This window comes from Saccopteryx bilineata, chromosome 7 (genome assembly GCF_036850765.1).
Source record: "Saccopteryx bilineata isolate mSacBil1 chromosome 7, mSacBil1_pri_phased_curated, whole genome shotgun sequence".
Lineage (NCBI taxonomy): Eukaryota > Metazoa > Chordata > Mammalia > Chiroptera > Emballonuridae > Saccopteryx > Saccopteryx bilineata.
In genome coordinates this window covers 40602104-40622788 of record NC_089496.1, presented here as the reverse complement: position 1 = coordinate 40622788, position 20685 = coordinate 40602104, and the positions used below count along the sequence as shown (strand labels likewise).

The following is a 20685-nucleotide window of genomic DNA, read 5'->3' as shown; positions in this document are numbered from 1 at the left end:
CACCAGGGGCGACGCTCTGCCCCTCCGGGGCGTCACTCTGCCGCGACCAGAGCCACTCTAGCGCCTGGGGCAGAGGCCAAGGAGCCATCCCCAGCGCCTGGGCCATCTTTGCTCCAATGGAGCCTCGGCTGCGGGAGGGGAAGAGAGAGACAGAGAGGAAGGAGGGGGGGGGTGGAGAAGCAAATGAGTGCCTCTCCCATGTGCCCTGGCCGGGAATCGAACCCAGGTCCCCCGCACGCCAGGCCGACGTTCCACCGCTGAGCCAACTGGCCAGGGCCTTCTGTCACTTTCTAACTGGTTTTCTTTGTGCCCCTCCCCTCCCCCTTCACATGTCTCTTAGAGGTCCTTCTTTTCTCCCCATTCTTGACTGCTGCTCCTTTCTGTCTGAGGACGTCAGATGCCACACCCAACTTATCTCTTATTTGTGACAATTTTAGAAAACTTCATTTATACATAATTGCATCCTTAATTTCATGAGATTAACACAGCAACAAATTTATAAAAAATAAAAGGACAAATAAATCATTGAAAAAGGGATATTATTGTATTTTTTGCTCCATAAGACGCAATTTCCCCCAAAAAAAGTGGAAGGGGAAATGCCCGTGCATCTTATGGAACAAAAAATACGTTATTTTATTAAAATTTTTTTTTTTTCATTTTTCTGAAGCTGGAAACAGGGAGAGACAGTCAGACAGACTCCCGCATGCGCCCGACCGGGATCCACCCGGCACGCCCACCAGGGGCGACCGCTCTGCCCACCAGGGGGCGATGCTCTGCCCATCCTGGGCGTCGCCATATTGCGACCAGAGCCACTCTAGCACCTGAGGCAGAGGCCACAGAGCCATCCCCAGCGCCTGGGCCATCTTTGCTCCAATGGAGCCTTGGCTGCGGGAGGGGAAGAGAGAGAGAGGAAAGCGCGGCGGAGGGGTGGAGAAGCAAATGGGCGCTTCTCCTGTGTGCCCTGGCAGGGAATCGTACCCGGGTCCTCCGCATGCTAGGCCGACACTCTACCGCTGAGCCAACCGGCCAGGGCAATTAAATATTTTAACACATCATTTGGATCAGAATATTTTTTTTCTTATTTTCCTCCTTAAACCCTAGGTGTGTCTTATGGAGCGAAAAATATGGTATGTTTACAATTTACTTTTTCAGCTTTATTCAGGTAAAATTGGCAAATAAAATAATAAGATGTTTAAAGTCCATAATGTGATGACACACAGAGCCATACTGAAAGGACCCCCATCGAGTCGGTTAACACATCCATTACCCCACACATTTACCCTTTTTTGTAGGTGAGAACGTTTCAGTTCTACTCTCTCAGCAAATTTCAGCAATACAAAAAAGCACTGTTATCAACTATAGTCACATTATACGTTAGCTCCTCAGACATTACCTTACCACGTTGAGGTATGTTACCTTTATACTCTGTTGAGAGCTGTTATCATACATAAATGTTGAATTTTGTCAAGTGTTTTTTTCTACATCTATTGAGTTGATCCTCTGATTCTTATCCTTCCTTTTGTTAATGTAGTGCATCCTCTTTGATTGGTTTGCAGATACTGAGCTGTTCTTGCCTCAGTGGAGTAAATCCCACCTGGTCCTGGTATATGATCCTTTTAATATACTGTTCAATTCAGATTACTAATATTTTGTTGAGGACTTTTGCATCTAGGTATCAGAAATACTGACCTGCAGTTTTTTGTTGGTTTTTTTTAGGTGAGAGGAGGGGAGATAGTGAGGCAGACTCCCACATGCGCCCTGACTGCGATCCACCTGCAACCCCATCTGGGGCCAATACTCAAGTACTGAGCTATTTTTAGCACCTGAGGCTGATGTGTTCTAACTGAGCTATCCTCAGTGCCTAGGGCCATGCTAGAAACAATTGAGCCACTGGCTGCAGGAGACAAAGAGGGAGAGAAATGGGAAAAGGAGGATGGGAAAAGCAGATGGTTGCTTCCCCTGTGTGCCTTGACTGAGAATCAAACCCGGGATGTCCATACACTGGGCTGCTGATGCTCTATCCACTGAGCCATATTTTAGGGCCCAATTTTCTTTTTTGGGGGTGTCTTTATCTGGCTTTAGTGTCAGGGTAATACTGGCCTTGTAAAATGAGTTTTCCCACCTCTTCTCTTTTTAAGGGCGAAGACTTTGAGAAGAATTTGGTATTAATTCTTTAAATACTTGATAGAATTTACAAGTAAAGCCATCTGGGCCTATATAATTTACCTTTGAAATACTTCAGTCTAGTATAATATGTATATGAATGCTAATCCTATTTTGTGTTTTACGAGCTGTTGGCTAATGCACCAATAGAGACCACACAGGCTAGGGATGCTTAACCAGCATTTCACATACATTAATGGAGGCCCACACCACAGTGTCAGCTTCCTGAGCTCTCAGCTAACTTCTCTCAACAACATAAGTGGCTGGTTAGTTAGCATCGTGGATATTAATATAGTTTTTCACTGATGTAATGACTGGTGTTCAAGATAGCTGAAGAAAAAAGAAATTTGTACTCATCCCTCTACCCCTGTATGAACAAAATCGGAAAACCTATGTCGAAGTATTCCGGTTATCATACCTTTGTTTCTTTAGACTCTTGAATTTTACCAGTCCTGTGGTAAATAGCTTACACAAGATTCTATCTTTTTATGTGATTCCAGAGAGAAGACCAGTTGCATCCTACCATAAGAATATTGCCATATCTTCCCCCAAAGGAACCCTCTAAGAAGGGTGAGTCAGGTTCTTAAAAGAACAGAGCTGGGACCACAACAAGCTTCTAGAACACTTTTTAAGACTTTAAGTAAGACTTGTCCTAAGCTATGTGCTACACATAAACTCTATGAGTAGCCGAGTTCAGTCTGAGACTTCCCTTCCTTGAAGCACACCTTGAGTTGGGAAATTTGGGGAGAAGAGACCCTTCAACCTGAATAGGTGTCATCTACCTTTAAGCATTGAAAGCCTCTGAAATATACTCCCCCCCAAAAAGTTCCTGGCAATTGCATATGGATCAAATTGGCTTAAGTTACTTCCCAGCGGAAAGAAAAGTTGGTCGAGAAAATAAAGTTAAAAATGTCTCAGGCAGCTGTGGTCTAAAAGTACATTTTCACAGATAAAAAGCAAACCCTGAAATCACCATCGACGTATTTCCTACAGCTTTAACATTTGGATGTCAGAAACTTGCTTCTGGAATCCATACCATAGAATTTTCTACTCCTTTTTTTCCCTCCTACACAGGTGTTATGACTCATTTGCAATTACCCACTTTTCATTGGGCTTTGTAATACATTTCAATTTCTTTTACATAAGATCTCATCGTAAGTACATATTTGCTTGTACATCACTAACAAGACTCAGTCCATTTCCTCTCATAATGGAAATCTGAATTGCTATTGTCACTCTGTATTTTTTCCAGTTGATATAGTTTATTCTCAGATAGATATAACTTTCCCACATAGATACTTCAGAAGCTTCTATCTATAACTTATGCTTGCATTTACCCTCAGAAGTCTCCGTCTTTTATAAGAATGATAAGACTTGAACCTTACCTAGAGAATCCTCAGAGGGGTGGAGGTTTAACATAGAAAATACCCCCTCGTTACATTTCTTATAGCTTCCTGTATCATCCCCCATCTATTAGCTTTTGAATTTCAATTGTTTTTATTATATCCAACAGCATCTTCAATAGATAGACTTACAATAGTTTTAATATTTTCCTTTTAGGTAACACACAATGAAATTATTCCTATGACTTTGTACTTGTGAATCCGGCCAGGATAGATTCTTTTCAAGAGAAAATATTTTGCATTGGGGGTTTCATTTATTTTATTTTCTTAAAACAAAACTCTACAATATATAAAGAAATTGTATGTGGAATCCCAATAAGTAGTAAAGAGTAAATTCACACCTGCGGAGTAAAGACAGGGGGAGTTACAGCCTCCTCTCTATGTTCTGCACTGTGTATATGGACTACATTCCTGCATCTCAGCCGTCCTGCTGGTCTTCAGGGTCTGTATTGCCCACAGACTACTTTTCAGGCCAGTCGGCAGCCCCGTAATCTTGTGTCTGTGGGATTTTTTTTTTTTTTTGTATTTTTCTGAAGTTGGAAACGGGGAGGCAGTCAGACAGACTCCCGCATGCGCCCGACTGGGATCCACCCGGCATGCCCACCAGGGGCAGATGCTCTGCCCATCTGGGGCGTCACTCTGTTGCAACCAGAGCCATTCTAGCGCCTGAGGCAGAGGCCACAGAGCCATCCTCAGCGCCCAGGCCAACTTTGCTCCAATGGAGCTTTGGCTGCGGGAGGGGAAGAGAGAGAGAGAGAGAGGAAGGAGAGGGGGAGGGGTGGAGAAGCAGATGGGTGCCTCTCCTGTGTGCCCTGGTCGGGAATCGAACCCGGGACTCTTGCACACCAGGCCGATGCTCTACCACTGAGCCAACCAGCCAGGGCCTGTGGGATTTCCTTTTAACAGAAAATCAGATGCCTGACCGAATTGGACCCTCAGTGGCAACTCCGTACATGTGTGCAGTTGGAAGAACAAGATCCAATTCTGTCCTTGCCAATCCCCATCCAAATGTAAGCAAAATGTAAAGAACACGAATGTGCTTTTCAAAATGCAAATTTAGTATGAAGGGATGCCCTTTCTTCTGGGATTAAGCCCTTTATTTCTGGTGTTAAAACTCTCTTTTATCATATAAAGTAAGAGAGAGGACTTCTATTCATCCTTTGAGATACTTCCTTATCATTTTTCTCCCTCTAAAAACTTTATTGTCCTGTCTTCTGTTATCTTATATACCGCGTATGCTTAGTTGTAATTTTATACTTGTTTGTGCAACTTGGGGATTGATGTTTATTTTCCCAACGATGAGGTGGGCACCAGGTAAATGCCAACTTTTGCTTACTATAATACTCCCAGCACCCAGCACAGCACAGGCACTCAATATTTATTGAATGCTGAATGGATAGATGAATAAATAAACAGCAGCTTTAAAAATATCCTTCAGCAAAAAATAAAATATTTATATCTATATTCTAATTTTTTTAAGGTTTTGCTGTTTTATGAAATTTCAAAGACAGTGAACCTCAGGAACAGAATACAAGGTCTCACCTTTTCTCTCTCTTGAAAGTTCTTTTCATTCTGTTTATGTCAATAATATCTGAAAATGCGAGGGCACGAGCTAGGGCATGGTATTCAGAGAGATGTGATCTTGACAACCAAATGTTGGAGGAGATTAATTATTATAAAGATGTTAATTTTTCCCACATTAACAAATTTTAGGCAATTCTAGTAATTCCCAACAGGATCAGTTGAGCTTGACAAAGTGATTCTGAAGTTTATAGGGGACTAAGAAAAGGGAAGAAATATCAAAGCACATTTGGAAAAAGAGAAAAGTGAGCACTCTTAGGGAATAAACCGTAAATTATAATAAATAAAAGTGTAGGTGAATGAATGGAAATATTCAGTATTATAAATGTATTACACCATCTACAAATTAGTCTATATACCCCCATTGGATTATTATTTTTTTACTATTAAGCTGATTTCACAGTTCATCTGGAAGAGTAAAGGTACAAATACCTAAATAAATGTAGAAAAGAAATACTACAGAACTATAGCAATCAAATCAGTGTAATGTATCAATGGAACATAACAGAGCCCAGAAATAAACCCATGTTTATATGGTTAATCTATGACAAGGAGCCAAGAATATATATTGGGGTAAAGATGGTATTTTCAATAAATGGTGCTGGGAAAATTGGAAAGACATATGCCAAAGAATAAAATTGGACCACTTTCTTACACCATATATAAGAATAAACTCAAAATAGATCAAAGACTCCAGTGTAACTCTTGAAACCATAAAACTTCTGCCAAAATGGCTACCATCAATAAACCAACAAATAACAAGTGTTGGTGAGGATGTGGAGAAAAGGGATACTTGTGTTTTGTTTCATGGAATTGTAAGTTGGAGCAGCCACTATGGAAAACAGTATGGAGGGTCCTTAAAAAGTTAAAAATATAACTACCATGTGACTCTGGGTATTTATCCAAAGAAATCCAAAAACCTAATTCAAAAAGATATGTATCCCGCCCTGGCCGGTTGGCTCAGTGGTAGAGCGTCGGCCTAGCGTGCGGAGGACCCGGGTTCGATTCCCGGCCAGGGCACACAGGAGAAGCGCCCATTTGCTTCTCCACCCCTCCGCCGCGCTTTCCTCTCTGTCTCTCTCTTCCCCTCCCGCAGCCAAGGCTCCATTGGAGCAAAGATGGCCCGGGCGCTGGGGATGGCTCTATGGCCTCTGCCTCAGGAGCTAGAGTGGCTCTGGTCGCAACATGGTGACACCCAGGATGGGCAGAGCATCGCCCCCTGGTGGGCAGAGCGTTGCCCCTGGTGGGTGTGCCGGGTGGATCTCGGTCAGGTGCATGAGGGAGTCTGTCTGACTATCTCTCCCTGTTTCCAGCTTCAGAAAAAAAAAAAGAAAAAGAAAAAAGATATGTATCCCTATGTTCACTGCAGTGTTATTTACAGTACACAAGATATGAAAGCAACCCACCCATCCATCAGTAGACAAATGGATAAAGAAGATGTGGGTGGTAATATATACAATGGAATACTACTCAGCCATAAAAAAGAATGAAATATTGCCATTTGCAACAACATGGATGGATCTAAAAGGTATTATAAGGGGATTATGCTAAGTGAAATAAGTCAGAGAAAGACAAATACCATATGATTTCACTTATCTATGGAATCTGAAAAACAAATGAACCAAACAGAAACAAACACACAGGGAGAATGAACTGAGGGCTGCCAGATGGAGGGGGCTGGGAAGGACGAATGAAAAAGGTGAAAGGATTAAAATGTACAAATTCAGTGATAAAAAAGGCACGGGATGTGGAATCTAAAGAATAATACAAATGGCCTGACCTGTGGTGGCACAGTGGATAAAGCGTCGACCTGGAAATGCTGAGGTCGCTGGTTCGAAACCCTGGGCTTGCCTGGTCAAGGCACATATGGGAGTTGATGCTTCCAGCTCCTCCCCCCTGTCTCTCTCCTCTCTCTCTCTCTCTCTCTCTCTCTCTTTTTCTCTCCTCTCTAAAAGAAAATGAATAAATAAAAATAAAAAAATAAAAAACAAAAAAACAAAGTTAAAAAAAAAAAGAATAATACAAATGAACAAACAAAACCGACTCACAGATACATGGAACAGACTGATGGTTGCCAGAGGGGCGGAGAGGTGAGGGTCTGGGTGGAAACGCGAAGGGGGTGGAAGTACAGACTGGTGTTCACAGAATAGTCACAGGGATATGAAGTACAGTCGATAATATTGTGATAACTATGTGTGGTGCCAGGTGGTACTGGAAATATCAGGGTCAGCACTCTGTGCAGGACACGATCATCTAACCACTACGCTGCACGCCTGAAACGAATGCAAAATAACAGCTAGTGTCAACGCTAATCGAAAACAATTGTCTTAATTTATAACAAAGGAAAAAAGGGCAGAAAAACACTCCCAGGGGTTTTCCCCAAACAAAACAAACAACAACAGTCACAGGGATGTAAAGTACAGCACAGGAAATATAGCCAATAACATCTTCATCACTACATATGATGTCAGATGAGTACTCATCATGGTGATCAATTTGTGAGGTATATAAATGTTTAATCACTCTGTTGTACACTGAAATGAATATAATACAGTGGTACCTTGAGATATACAAACAGACCAACATACAAATTTTTTTAAGATACAAGCTGCGACTCGGTCCATATTTTTGTTCAAGATCCGAGAGAAATTCCGAGATATGAGTTGTGATTCGGGAAGCTGCCGCTAGTTAGCGCATTGGCGCACGGGGTCCAGTATCAGCAGTTTGATATACGAGTTGACTAACTTATGAGCTTGGTTACAGAACGAATTAAATTCGTATCTCAAGGTACCACTGTACAGCAAATATAATTACAAAATTAAAATAAAAATTTAAATGGAGAAAGGGAAAAGGACATTGTTCTATTAAATTCCAGAATATACAGTAAAGCTACAATCAACAAAGCAATGTGGTATTCATTCAAGTCTAGATAAGACAGATTTATGGGACATAATAGAGAGAACAAAAATACAATGCCACATATTTAGGCATTCAATATATGAGGTAGGTAGCATTTCAAATTAGTAGTAAAAGAAAAGACTATATAGTAAATGGTATTGAAACAATTTGGGTGGGGGTAGTAAAAAAGCCACCATATATTGTATACAATAGTTTATAATATTAAAAATATTATAATTAGCCTGACCTGCGGTGGCGCAGTGTGTAAAAGCACCGACCTGGAACACTGAGGTCATTGGTTCAAAACCCCGGGCTTCCCTGGTCAAGGCACATATGGGAGTTGATGCTTTCTGCTCCTCCCTCCCTTCTCTCTCTGTCTCTCTCTCTCTCTGTCTGTCTCCTGTCTCTAAAATGAATAAATAAAATCTAAAAAAATAAATAAATAAAAGTTCTTCTCAATGAAAATGTGTCCCTTGTTTAAAAAAATTTTTTAAAAATAAAAAAATATATTATAATTAAAAGAAATTTCAAGATAATATTTTTATAATCATGGAGTATGGAAATGCCTACTAAAAAAGCCTTAACACACCAAAGCCATAGAGGATAAATCAGATAAATTTATGTACATATAAATACAAAACAGAGGTCATTGTAGACAAAGTTGGCAGAATTATAGTGAACTGGCAACACGTAAAAGAGACAAGGACGTTATGAACATATAAATATTATTCAGATACATAAAGAGTTCTTATACATCAATAAAACATAATAACAAACCAAGATGATTTATGGCAAAGGATATAATGGATAAAGATTTTTCACCAATAGTTATTTAGAATAAAGAACATTTGAGTTCAATAGTTCATTCTATACAACAAATTCTTGGAATCATTTGATATACAGTGTGTCCGTAAAGTCATGGTGCACTTTTGACCGGTCACAGGAAAGCAACAAAAGACGATAGAAATGTGAAATCTGCACCAAATAAAAGGAAAACCCTCCTGGTTTCTGTAGGATGATGTGGCAGCATGTGCGCATGCACAGATGATGACATAACACCGTGTATACAGCGGAGCAACCCACGGCCATGCCAGTCGAGATGTGGACGGGACAGAGGAAAGTTCAGTGTGTTCTGTGGCTCGCTTAATTCGAATCCGTGACCAAAGTGCAACGTGAATATCGGCGCATTTAGCACCACCACATAGGAATAACATTACTGGGTGGGATAAGCAGTTGAAGGAAACTGGCAGTTTGGTGGAGAAACCCCCTTCTGGTAGGCCATCGGTCAGTGACGAGTCTGTAGAGGCTGTACAGGATAGCTACCTAAAGAGCCCTAAAAAATCTGTGCGTGAGCCCACATCGAATTGCACTGAATAGGTATGAAACTGGGAGAGTTTTTCTTTTATTTGGTGCAGATTTCACATTTCTATCATCTTTTGTTGCTTTCCTGTGATTGGTCAAAAGTGCACCATGACTTTACGGACACACTGTATATAATTTTTTTTTGTAGAAAACTGAAAGGAAATATACCAACATGTTTACAGTAGTTGTCTCTAGGTAATATAGCTAAACATAGTTTTTATTTTCTTCATATGGTCCTGAATTTTTAAATTCTTTACAATGTACATTTCTTACATGATCAGAAATAGATCTCTTAGATGGAGAGACAGATAGATATATAACAAGACAGACATATCTAAAATCTCAGGAAAGAATCAGGAGCTACTACATATAACGAGTGTTCTTTTCCCTATGGCGTCAGATGGCCGGGTAGGAAGGCAAGAAAGAAAAGTTCTGGGGTGAACTAAAGTCAGCAGGAAAGAAGATGCAAATACAAGTTGCAAGATAAGAAAAATAAGAATTACGTGCCTGACCAGTGGATAGAATGTCAGACTGGGATGTGGAGGACGCAGGTTTTAAACTTCGAGGTCGCCAGCTTGAGCAGAGGCTCATCTGGTTAGAGCAAGGCTCACCAGCTTGGACCCAAGGTCGCTGGCTCGAGCAAGGGGTCACTCAGTCTGCTGTAGTCCTACGGTCAAGGCACATATGAGAAAGCAATCAATGAACAACTAAGAAGTCGCAACAAAAAATTGATGCTTCTCATCTCTCTCCCTTCCTGTCTGTCTGTCCCTATCTGTCCCTCTCTCTGTCTCTGTCTCTGTCACACACATACAAAAAAAGATAAGAATTACGGAAGAAGAGACATGTACAAATGTGAAAGAGAAGGCACTTGGCATTTATTCATTGGTTGGTTTCAGGCAACCCAAGGACACATCTGATCACCATTAGTGGGAACTGCCCTGTGAGATTCACAGGTCATGTTTTGCATGTCAACAGGTTCTCACTGCCCCTGTCTTCCAAATGGGAACTGGCTTTGCCTGGTAAGCATGGGTAATGGGGTGGCAACTTCACATCATTGAGCTTGACCTGCCAGATGTGCTCACCAAGCCTTATTACACATTTAGCTTCCCATGCTGCCCAGTTAGGAACATACGCAAAGGAAATATCAGCTCACCCGAAACTGAGTCTTTAGTATGCGCTGGTGAATATCACGATATATGAAACTAACAGTACAAATCCAGAATTGTCAAAAAATAAGTCCAAGGATTGGGTAATAATACATAAGGATTAAAGAGAAAGAAGGTGTCATTTTCTAGCCAAAAGGCAACCTATTTTTATGCCATGTTATTTCTCTCTCAGGATAAGTTGCTGACCACTACACTAACCTTTCTCATGATAAAACAAACTACGTGATGAGGCCAAGGGTCAGGAGTACTTGGGGGAGATATCCCATTCCTTCTTAGCATTAAACAAGTACAGCAAAACAAAACAAAAAGTCCTCCTACTCATTTTAGTAGGAAAGGGGTAGACTATGACGGGGGGGGGTGTGTGTGTGTGACCCATATCTAACTCCAGAATAAATTCTAGCTTGTGCTGAGATAAAGTCTAATAAATGAGACTAGGAAGAGGACAAGGCACAAACAGAGATGAACAGAAAACTGATCTCAATTCTGGTAAGCTGCCTCAACACAGATAAAAGGAAACATAGCCAGGAAAAGACTGATGGGATTTAACTACTCCATAAAAAATGTAAAACTTCTGTACATTAATAGATGCTGAAAAGGAATTTAATAGGTAGAGACTTCCTTAACAAGATAGATGTCCTGAAGCAAAACAGGACAGAATAGTAAAACATTAGCAACATCTTCAATAATGTAAAAAATCCAAATTCTCACTATTGCCATTAATTATTTAACATTCTCCTGTGGATTTAACAATGCAGTGAAAGATAAGAGCAGGTAAATAGATTATTAGGAAAGACAAAAATACTACCTGCAGGCTATATGCTATCAACCAATGTACAGAAACTGTCAGAGAGGCAGTGAGGGAGCTAGTTATAAATAAAAATCAATACCTCTCCTATACACAAACAATCCACCATCATAAAACCTTATGGAAGAAATATTCCTTCTACAAAAGCAAGAAAAGGCTTTACAGCGTAAAGATTAAATTCTTCCTAATATAAAATTAGCATTCAGCATAATTCCAAACAAAATTAAAATGCAATGTGAAAGAAAGAATCTGACAAAATGAAAAAGAAAAGAATTTGACAAAATATTCTGATGTTTATCCAGATATATAAATATGTGAGAACAACAAAGAAAAGCTAGACGAGAAAGAAGGAACAATTAGATATTAGATCTAAAAATGTATAACAAAACTTTAATAATTTATGTAATACCAGGCTGGGATCAGTAGTAGAGAGACGTATCAAGAAAAGAGAATAGAGGACCTAGAGATAGACCCAAATAATATGGTTATTTGGCATGTAATAAATAATAATGGTACTTTACATCAGGAAAAAAATGCATGGTGGTGAAATAAAATGATATCTTTTTGGGAAAAAAATAACCTGAAACTTCGGGCTCACTCTTTACCACATAAACACTTCTCCAGACTCACTGGTAGGTGAAGGTGGCATGTGACACTCGTGTGGCTTGTAAGACATCAGTTCAGGGGTTCAGAGGGGAGCTCTGGTTTCCTGATACAGAAAGCCTCAAGTCCTCTCCCTGCCTGGAGTGCAGAGCCCACTGAACTCCCTGAGAGGCAGGGCACACCTGGATGAGTGCTGGCAGCAGAGAGGAGAGAGCCTGGGGTCTGCGCGGGGACAGCTGAGCTAGTGTGGACGCAATGAGGTGGGACACATTCAAGGAACTGTTCCTAGATATTCTCTGTTATCCAATTGAGCTCCACCTGCTTCTAGTGAAGAGTTTTATAATCTTTTTTTTCCTTTTTTTACAGGGACAGAGAGAGAGTCAGAGAGAGGGATAGATAGGGACAGACAGACAGGAACGGAGAGAAATGAGAAGCATCAATCATCAGTTTGTCGTTGCAACACCTTAGTTGTTCTTTGATTGCTTTCTCATATGTGCCTTGACCGTTGGCCTTCAGCAGACCGAGTAACCCCTTGCTCGAGCCAGCGACCTTGGGTCCAAGCTGGTGAGCTTTCTACTCAAGCCAGATGAGCCCGCACTCAAGCTGGCGACCTCGGGGTCTCGAACCTGAGTCCTTCCGCATCCCAGTCTGATGCTCTATCCACTGTGCCACCGCCTGGTCAGGCAAGAGTTTTATAATCTTGAAGAGAAAACACTATCCTAAACTTACAAGACACCTCCCATATCCATGAACCAAAATGCTGATTAATCTAACCTAAAAACTTATTAAAATGTAAAGTTATAAGCAAATAAACAGGTACCATGCACACATTTAAAAGGCAAATGACAGAACAATAACTATGAGACATGTATATAAGACTGACGGATATGCACAGACCTCAGAAACAGAAACAATTCAACGGAAAAGTCGGTCCTTTATGACTTTTTAAAAAAATTTTTTTTTGTATTTTTCTGAAGCTGGAAACGGGGAGGCAGTCAGACAGACTCCCGCATGCGCCCGACTGGGATCCACCCATCACGCCCACCAGGGGGCGATGCTCTGCCCATCCGGGGCGTTGCTCTGTTGCGACCAGAGCCACTCTAGCGCCTGGGGCAGAGGCCAAGGAGCCATCCCCAGCGCCCAGGCCATCTTTTGCTCCAATGGAGCCTCGGCTGCGGGAGGGGAAGAGAGAGACAGAGAGGAGGGAGAGGGGGAGGGGTGGAGAAGCAGACGGGCGCTTCTCCTATGTCCCCTGGCCGGGAATCGAACCTGGGACTCCTGCACGCCAGGCCGACGCTCTACCACTGAGCCAATCGGCCAGGGCTGGTCCTTTATGACTTAACCTCAGAAGTTACCCAGCATCCTTCGGCTCTACTGGGCTCTATTCTATTAGCTGATGCAGTCATAAGCCCACCTGGATTCAAGGAGAGAGACTCCTAGACTCCAACTGTGAGTAAGGAGGGCATCAAAGGACTGGTAGGTGTATTTTAAAACCACTACATGTCATAACTATGGCATTGAGCAATTCTCCTTCTAGGAATTTATTCTACAGAAGCAAGCAAAGCGGTGTGTAAAAGATATGTGTAAAGAATTTTACATTTTAACGAGAGTTCTAAAAATTTCAGCATGCCTCAGATGCCCCTGGAGGCCTTATTAAAACAGGTTGCTGGGTTCCACTGAGAGTTTCTGATTCAAGGGGTCTTGGGGGCGGAACAGGGGCTGGAGAATGCACAGTTTTTAGACGTTTCTAGGTGATGCCAGTTCTGCTGCTCTGAGAAACAGACTTTGACAGCCAGGGTGTGTGACAGCCACGGCCATCTCAGATACTATTCCCGCACTTGTTTCTCCATTTCATAAAGAAACTTTGATCTGAATATATCACAATGTAACAGGGAGAAATCCCTGGCCTGTTACAATCCTGAGTCACACTTCTGATAGGGAGCAAACTCTTTGGGCAATTAGATCATAACTTTTGATCTTCCAATCTTAGCCCAGAATTGCTCAGTAAGATTAATGTGGAACTTGACACAGTAGAGTGGAAGAGAACCTTACAATCACTCCCCACCTCCTTCCTAGCAGAGGTGCATTCACGGGTAATGTCACTGCCTTTTCCCCTTTTCTGTGTAGTCCAGGCTCAGTCACAGCCTCGGAGCCTGTTACTAATTTCAAGGGTGAGCAATACTAGAAGTAGCAAAGCTTTTCTAGGCTACTAACCATTTGTGTACTAGGAAGCCTGAATTTTCCTTAAATTGGCATCCTGCCATGAGTTTGGAGGCATTTCTTGTTTTCTGGTAATAGCTGATCTTCACTGCTGCCGTTGCTGGTTCTATTCTAGCTCTATAAGCTACGCTGCAGCGCAGTGTCGTCTATAGGGAAGAACCTGGCGTTGGCCTCGGGTCAGCTGAGTACCACCACATAGTTACCTGCCCTAAACGCTGACAGAATTCACTTCCTTAAACCGAGCCTCTCCTGCCGCTCCCGGGATGACTTACAGCCCCCTGCCCTCTCCTCCCAGTGTTCCTCCCCAGCCTGATCCATCCTGTCCTCCCAGTAGGAAGTCTAGGTTCCAGTCACGTGGAGCTCTCTGGGGCGTCTCCAAATATGTGCAGCCCACCCCTATCCTTATATAAATTCTGATTCCTCTTCCTCAAAGTTCTTCCCCACCCCATCCCTTCCCCTTGAATTGCAACCCGCACTTGACGTGCAGCTCCTTGCTCCCTGCTCGACAGCTTATCTGTGAGGGCTCTTGCCTCCTGTAACAGTGTCAGCTCCTCAAGGGCAGAGACCACGGCCGGTTCAATCGATCCCCCCAGTCTGCTCTGCACTGTGCTTTGTAGGAGTGCGGCCTCGCAGGAGACTGGAGGGAGTCACAGGCCACACCGGGGCAGGTGGCTTTTTGCAGCGAATGACTGGATGTCCTTACGAAATGAATATCCGAAATGCAAACTCGTGATATAAACCCCGAACTAGAACCACATCGGAGTTCCGATGGCAGGTTTGACACGATACACAAGGAAAGCATTTCTTACTTTGAGCTGTAGTCTCACTCTGGCCAAAAAGAACCGCCAACAGTTTTCTCTGGAGTCCACCAGGCCCAGCGCACGAACTTCGTTGCTAATTCCAGATATAATCTTGTCCACGTCTTCGTCGCTGAAGAGATCTGGGATGTCTCCTGCCCCCCCAAAAACAAGCAGAATTACTGGAAGACTGTCACAGTGTAAATCGTAGATATGATTTCTTATAGCTGGAAATACTTTACGATACAAAGTTCAACTTAAATGACAAAATAAGACTTTGATATCAGAAATGCCATTTTTCCCTTTTTTTTAATGCATTTATAAGACATATGACACGTGGAGGACACCCACTAAATCCGTACGTGTAGGAATGACATTTACTCCAGTGAAGGCCCCGCCAGGCACCTCACACGCATAAGCACACTAAGAAAGCGATACACCGCCAATTAGTTAGGGTTATAGGCTTCTCCCCCAAGACTGCCCTGGCAAACGTCTCGAAGACAAATGATCTCTCTGTAAAGTTCACTGCAACCACAGGTGATTTGTCACTGGGGAAGATCTTTCAAGAAATGTGTTGGTTTCATCACCTGATGCTAGCAAGTCATTAATCAGCACGAGGAAGCTCTCATCTAGAACCTGGGCCTCTGTCAGCAGGAACACAGTGGGCATGTTCTTGGCTCCCGTTCTGATGAACAAATTGGCAAGATCTACCTGTAAGGAGAGGAGGCCATCACTCATGTTTTGTTCAAGTGCCGACGCGGCAGGGGGCGTACATGTGCGAGTGTGGGGAGGAACTGACTACCCATAACCTGAGAGCGGCCGGGTCCTGCCCATCTGTTTACGTGTTCTTTCCTCTCCGTGACCCCGTGTAGGGGCGAACAGCATGAACGTCACCTCCATCTCTGGCATTTAAGGATGGGTGTCGTGTCTGTGGCTTAATGGAGCATAGGGGTGAGACAGGTGCTGCTGAGTGACTCCCTTCTGACAGTGGAAATGAACCTGGTGACGCCTTTGTCAAGCAGCACAGTATTAAGGAAGTTTCTGCTCATTTCGGTATCTCATTGAAAACACTTTTTGTTTGGCTTTTTCATTTTGTTTAGTAATATTGAAAGCATGTGCTTTGGTTATTGGTTTGGTGGGGTTGCTTTGTTTTGTTTTGGGGTTTTTATTTATTTATTTATTTTTTACAGAGACAGAGAGTGAGTCAGAGAGAGGGATAGACAGGGACAGACAGACAGGAACAGAGAGAGATGAGAAGCATCAATCATCAGTTTTTCATTGTGCGTTGCAACACCTTAGTTGTTCATTGACTGCTTTCTCATATGTGCCTTGACCCTGGGCCTTCAGCAGACCAAGTAATCCCTTGCTGGAGTCAGCGACCTTGGGTTCAAGCTAGTGGACTTTTTGCTCAAACCAGATGAGCCCGCACTCAAGCTGGTGACCTCGGGGTCTCGAACTTGGGTCCTCCACATCCCAGTCCTACGCTCTATCCACTGCACCACCGCTTGGTCAGGCGGGGGGGGGGGCGGTTTGTTTGTTTAAAATTAGTACTTGCCACAAACTCTAAGTACTATTGTGTAAGTACGGTTGTGGTTAAAAAAGCAAAACTTTTAAAACACATGAGTTTCACCTGACCAGGTGGTAGTGCAGTAGATAGAGTGTCGGACTATGACGCAGAAGACCCGGGTTTAAAACCTCGAGGTCTCTAGCTTGAGCATGGGCTCATCAGCTTGAGTGCAGGGTCGCTAAAGCTCAAAGGTCGCTTGTTTGAGCAAGGGGTCACTAGCTAAGCTGAAGCCCACCCCCCACCCCCCGTCAAGGCACATATGAGAAAGTAATCAATGAATAGCTAGGGAGCCACAATGAAGAACCAATGCTTCTCATCTCTCTCCCTTCCTGTCTGTCCCTATCTGTCCTTCTCTCTATCTGTGTCACGCGTGCGCGCACACACACACACACACACATACACACATCATGAGTTTCCTGAATGTATTTCCATTGCATTTTCCTGTCATAACCTTGTCCAAAGTAGAAGGAATCTACTTGCAGTCATCAAGGCAGTAGCTCTTTTTTTTTGTCCATCACACAGGAATAGCAATGGTATTGAATACCAGGTGTGGTGAATGCAAAGAAAGCAAGTATTTAATGAAGTATTTTCTGAGCCTAGGCCTACAGGCTTATATACCGCTATAAACATGAATAGAAATTTACCATGACTCATTTGACCATGAGGGAGAAATGGTCAAACGTAACTAAATCCTCTACAGAGCTTCCCGCCGGCACGGGTGGGGAGGCTTTGGCCAAGTCCGGGAGTCAGCGCTGATCCAGGGGCACCACCACCACCTTGCGCTCTCTCCTCCAGGCAGGAGGGGAGGAGGGACCATCGCTTTTTCTCACCTGAAGTTCGTGGATTCCAAAGCCTTCGGTCAGAGTGATCTGGAAGACCTCCAGGTTGCAAATGTACGCTGCCAGCCGGGACAGGCTCCGCTTGCCACTGCCGCCCACTCCGATCAGGAGGGCAGATCCCTGCGTCGTGCGGAGGATCCGGCTGATGCGACACCTGGTGGGAGAAAGTGCACCCACCTGGCGTGAAACCTGGGACTAGAGCTGCTCTGTTCTGTAGGTAAATATTTAGACACTAAATTCCAATTTGTATGTCAAACTTTTAGTTCTTGTTCCTCAACTTCCCCATCACAGATGTTGCCTGCATCTGCCCTCTCAGTGTTTGCCTATCAGATTGTCCTCTGCTAATAACGTCCTCGACTCTCTTATTGTTTTATCACGCTCCACTCAAAGACAGGTCTTCTATCAATGCCTCACATTTGTCTGATTAGCAAGTAAGATCCCAAACTTCACATCAGCTTCCATGTACGATGTCTCTGTGCCAGAATCCTTTGCTGCAGAATTAACTTGGAAAAAATGGAGTTGTTTTTAGACCAACCAACATCACACATGGGATGTACTTCATGCAGATTGAACAATCGCCTCTTTTACAGGATTCTTATTTTTTTTGCACTGACACTCTCCCTGGGCCTCGAGCACTCTAGAAAACTTACTAAAATCGGCCCTGGCCGGTTGGCTCAGCGGTAGAGCGTCGGCCTGGCGTGCGGGGGACCCGGGTTCGATTCCCAGCCAGGGCACATAGGAGAAGCGCCCATTTGCTTCTCCACTCCCCCCTCCTTCCTCTCTGTCTCTCTCTTCCCCTCCCGCAGCCAAGGCTCCATTGGAGCAAAGATGGCCCGGGCGCTGGGGATGCCTCCTTGGCCTCTGCCCCAGGCGCTAGAGTGGCTCTGGTCGTGGCAGAGCGTCGCCCCTGGTGGGCGCGCCCGGTGGATCCCGGTCGGGCGCATGCGGGAGTCTGTCTGACTGTCTCTCCCTGTTTCCAGCTTCAGAAAAGTGAAAAAAAAAAAAGAAAACTTGCTAAAATCATTCAGAATTGCAGAGTTCGATTCTCAGCAGGCCAACGAATCCCTTGTTCCATATTATTGAAGAAATCCTGAATGCTTAAGCTATTGATATTATTGCCACATTTTAAAACAGGAATAAGTTTAACATGATCAAAATGTGGGTTTGAAGACAGATGTCATAATTATGTTGTCAATACTGTGACAGGCAACAAAACAAAATATAAACATATGGCTATCCAAATGCAAAACCAAAAACAAAACAAAAAACTGGACATCTTGGTGTTGGCTCTAGGTTGCTTTTCTGAAATAGAAACTCTAGGCTCTGAATGATGCATACAGATGGTTTAAAAAAAAAAAACACAACACTTCTTGAGGCCCTGGCTGGTTGGCTCAGCGGTAGAGCGTTGGCCCAGCCTGTGGAAGTCTCAAGTTCGATTCCTGGTGGGCACACAGGAGAAGCGACCATCTGCTTCTCCACCCTTCCCCCTCTCCTCTCCTCTCCTCTCCTCTCCTCTCCTCTCCTCTCCTCTCCTCTCTTCTCCTTCCTTCCTTCCTTCTTTCCTTCCTCTCTCTCTCTATCTCTCTCTTCCTGTCCCTCAGCCAAGGCTCCATTGGAGCAAAGTTGGCCCAGGCACTGAGGATGGCTCCATGGCCTCCGTCTCAGGCGCTAGAATGGCTCCAGTTGCAATGCAGCAATGCCCCAGATGGGCAGAGCATTGCCCCCTGGTGGAAATGCTGGGTGGATCCTGGTCAGGTACATGAGGGAATTTGTCTCTCTGCCTCCCTGCTTCTCACTTCAGAAAAATACAAAAACAAAACAAAACAAAACACTTCTTGAAAAAAAAAAATTAAGTGAGTTGGGGGTCACTTATACTAGGACCAGCATGTGTGAGCATTTCCTGAAAACCTTCGATGACTAAAAAGCTGGGTTATTTTTTACAAGCTCAGCCATCCCCTTAAATTTTACACAACACAACCACACAACAAAACCACTATGGGAAAGCCATAAACTTGCTCTGACACAAGTGAAGCCTCAGTTACAAGGCAGGGTTTTTATTTCATTTTAAGGTATGTTTTGAAGTTTGCACCTCACAGGATTCTCTGAGCAATAACTTCTCTTTCTACCACAATCAAGGACACACTCTGAAACCGTAACACAGAGGACATCAGCTTCTAGCTCATAAACCACGATCAAAGAAACAGCCTTCTTTCCAGGCTGCTGAGGACGCCCCATTGAAGGACGACAGGGGAAGCGGCCCCTCTCCCTGCCTCCAGGGGAGGTCCCTCACACCTGGCCAGGACACTCAGACCAGTCATTGTAGACTCACCCAGCCAGAGACAGTTACTAACAATTCACTTACCACCAGTCAGAGATCCTAACTAAAACTGTGCGATCAGAGGGTTACAACTGCAAAGGGATCAATAAAACAATCAATATTTAGTATGCTTATAGTAATTGATGATGACGGGGAGGCCTGCAACATTTTTCTCAGGCACTTCGGCAATACATTTTAAACATCCACTCTTTTAAAAACTGAGTCCCCCATGTTTTCGTTTTTGTTTTTTTTGTCTGGATTTCCTCCCTCTCACATGTCCTTCTTTCTTGACTTACTTTTAATCATGATTTCATTATTTTAATCTTTGCCCGAGTACCACTTATTATAATGCCGGAACTCCTGCCTCTGGTTCCAAGGAAGTACCCTGCACGCGCACGGCCCGCTGCTGCCCCTCCGTCCTTGTCAGACACGCACAGACGGCTCCCGTGTTTTTTCTGCATGCCGCAGCCGTGATAACCCGGTTTCCACTTCTGCACATTCCGCCTCGGGGCCACATGAAATCTGCCCTCACGGAAAACGTCCCTCCTCCAGATCTCTCCATCCCCAGCTCCTGCGCACCATTTTGGTCGCACCATCGACGTCACGTCCTCACACAGACACTCGGTTCCTCTTTGGGAATCCACCTGTTACATTTCTCAGAATCAACCTCTTTTTTCAGAGTGGCACGTCACCTTCTGACATTGTGTTGCTTATTTGTTCATGTCCTTATGAATGCCCGTGTGAATCACAAAAACGTAAGCTCATCTAGAGACGGGTCTGGACCGTCTTGCCTGCTGCTCCCTCCCCAAGTGCCTCCCACATGACGTGACAGCAGGGCCCCCCCCCACGGTTGGCCGTGAACCAGTGCACTGTCTGAGCCGCCCCGTCTGGGAGGTGAGTGATAGCCCTGTCAGCCCGGCTTACACCAGGACACGCGCCTTCTCTGAACCATCTGCTTTCCTAA

General features: G+C 43.8%; 1 protein-coding gene across 3 annotated transcripts in view; it reads right to left on the bottom strand.

Moving 5' to 3' along the window:
* DNAH11 (dynein axonemal heavy chain 11) overlaps positions 1-20685 on the bottom strand; it is a 286917-nt gene that overhangs the window by 101737 nt on the left and 164495 nt on the right. For all 3 annotated transcript variants that reach the window (XM_066240541.1, XM_066240539.1, XM_066240540.1), the window contains 3 exons: positions 17396-17558; positions 15586-15709; positions 15011-15153 (listed from right to left, as the gene is read on the bottom strand). In XM_066240541.1, coding sequence (XP_066096638.1) covers positions 15011-15153; positions 15586-15709; positions 17396-17558 — 430 coding nt within the window. The remainder of the gene's footprint in view (positions 1-15010; positions 15154-15585; positions 15710-17395; positions 17559-20685) is intronic.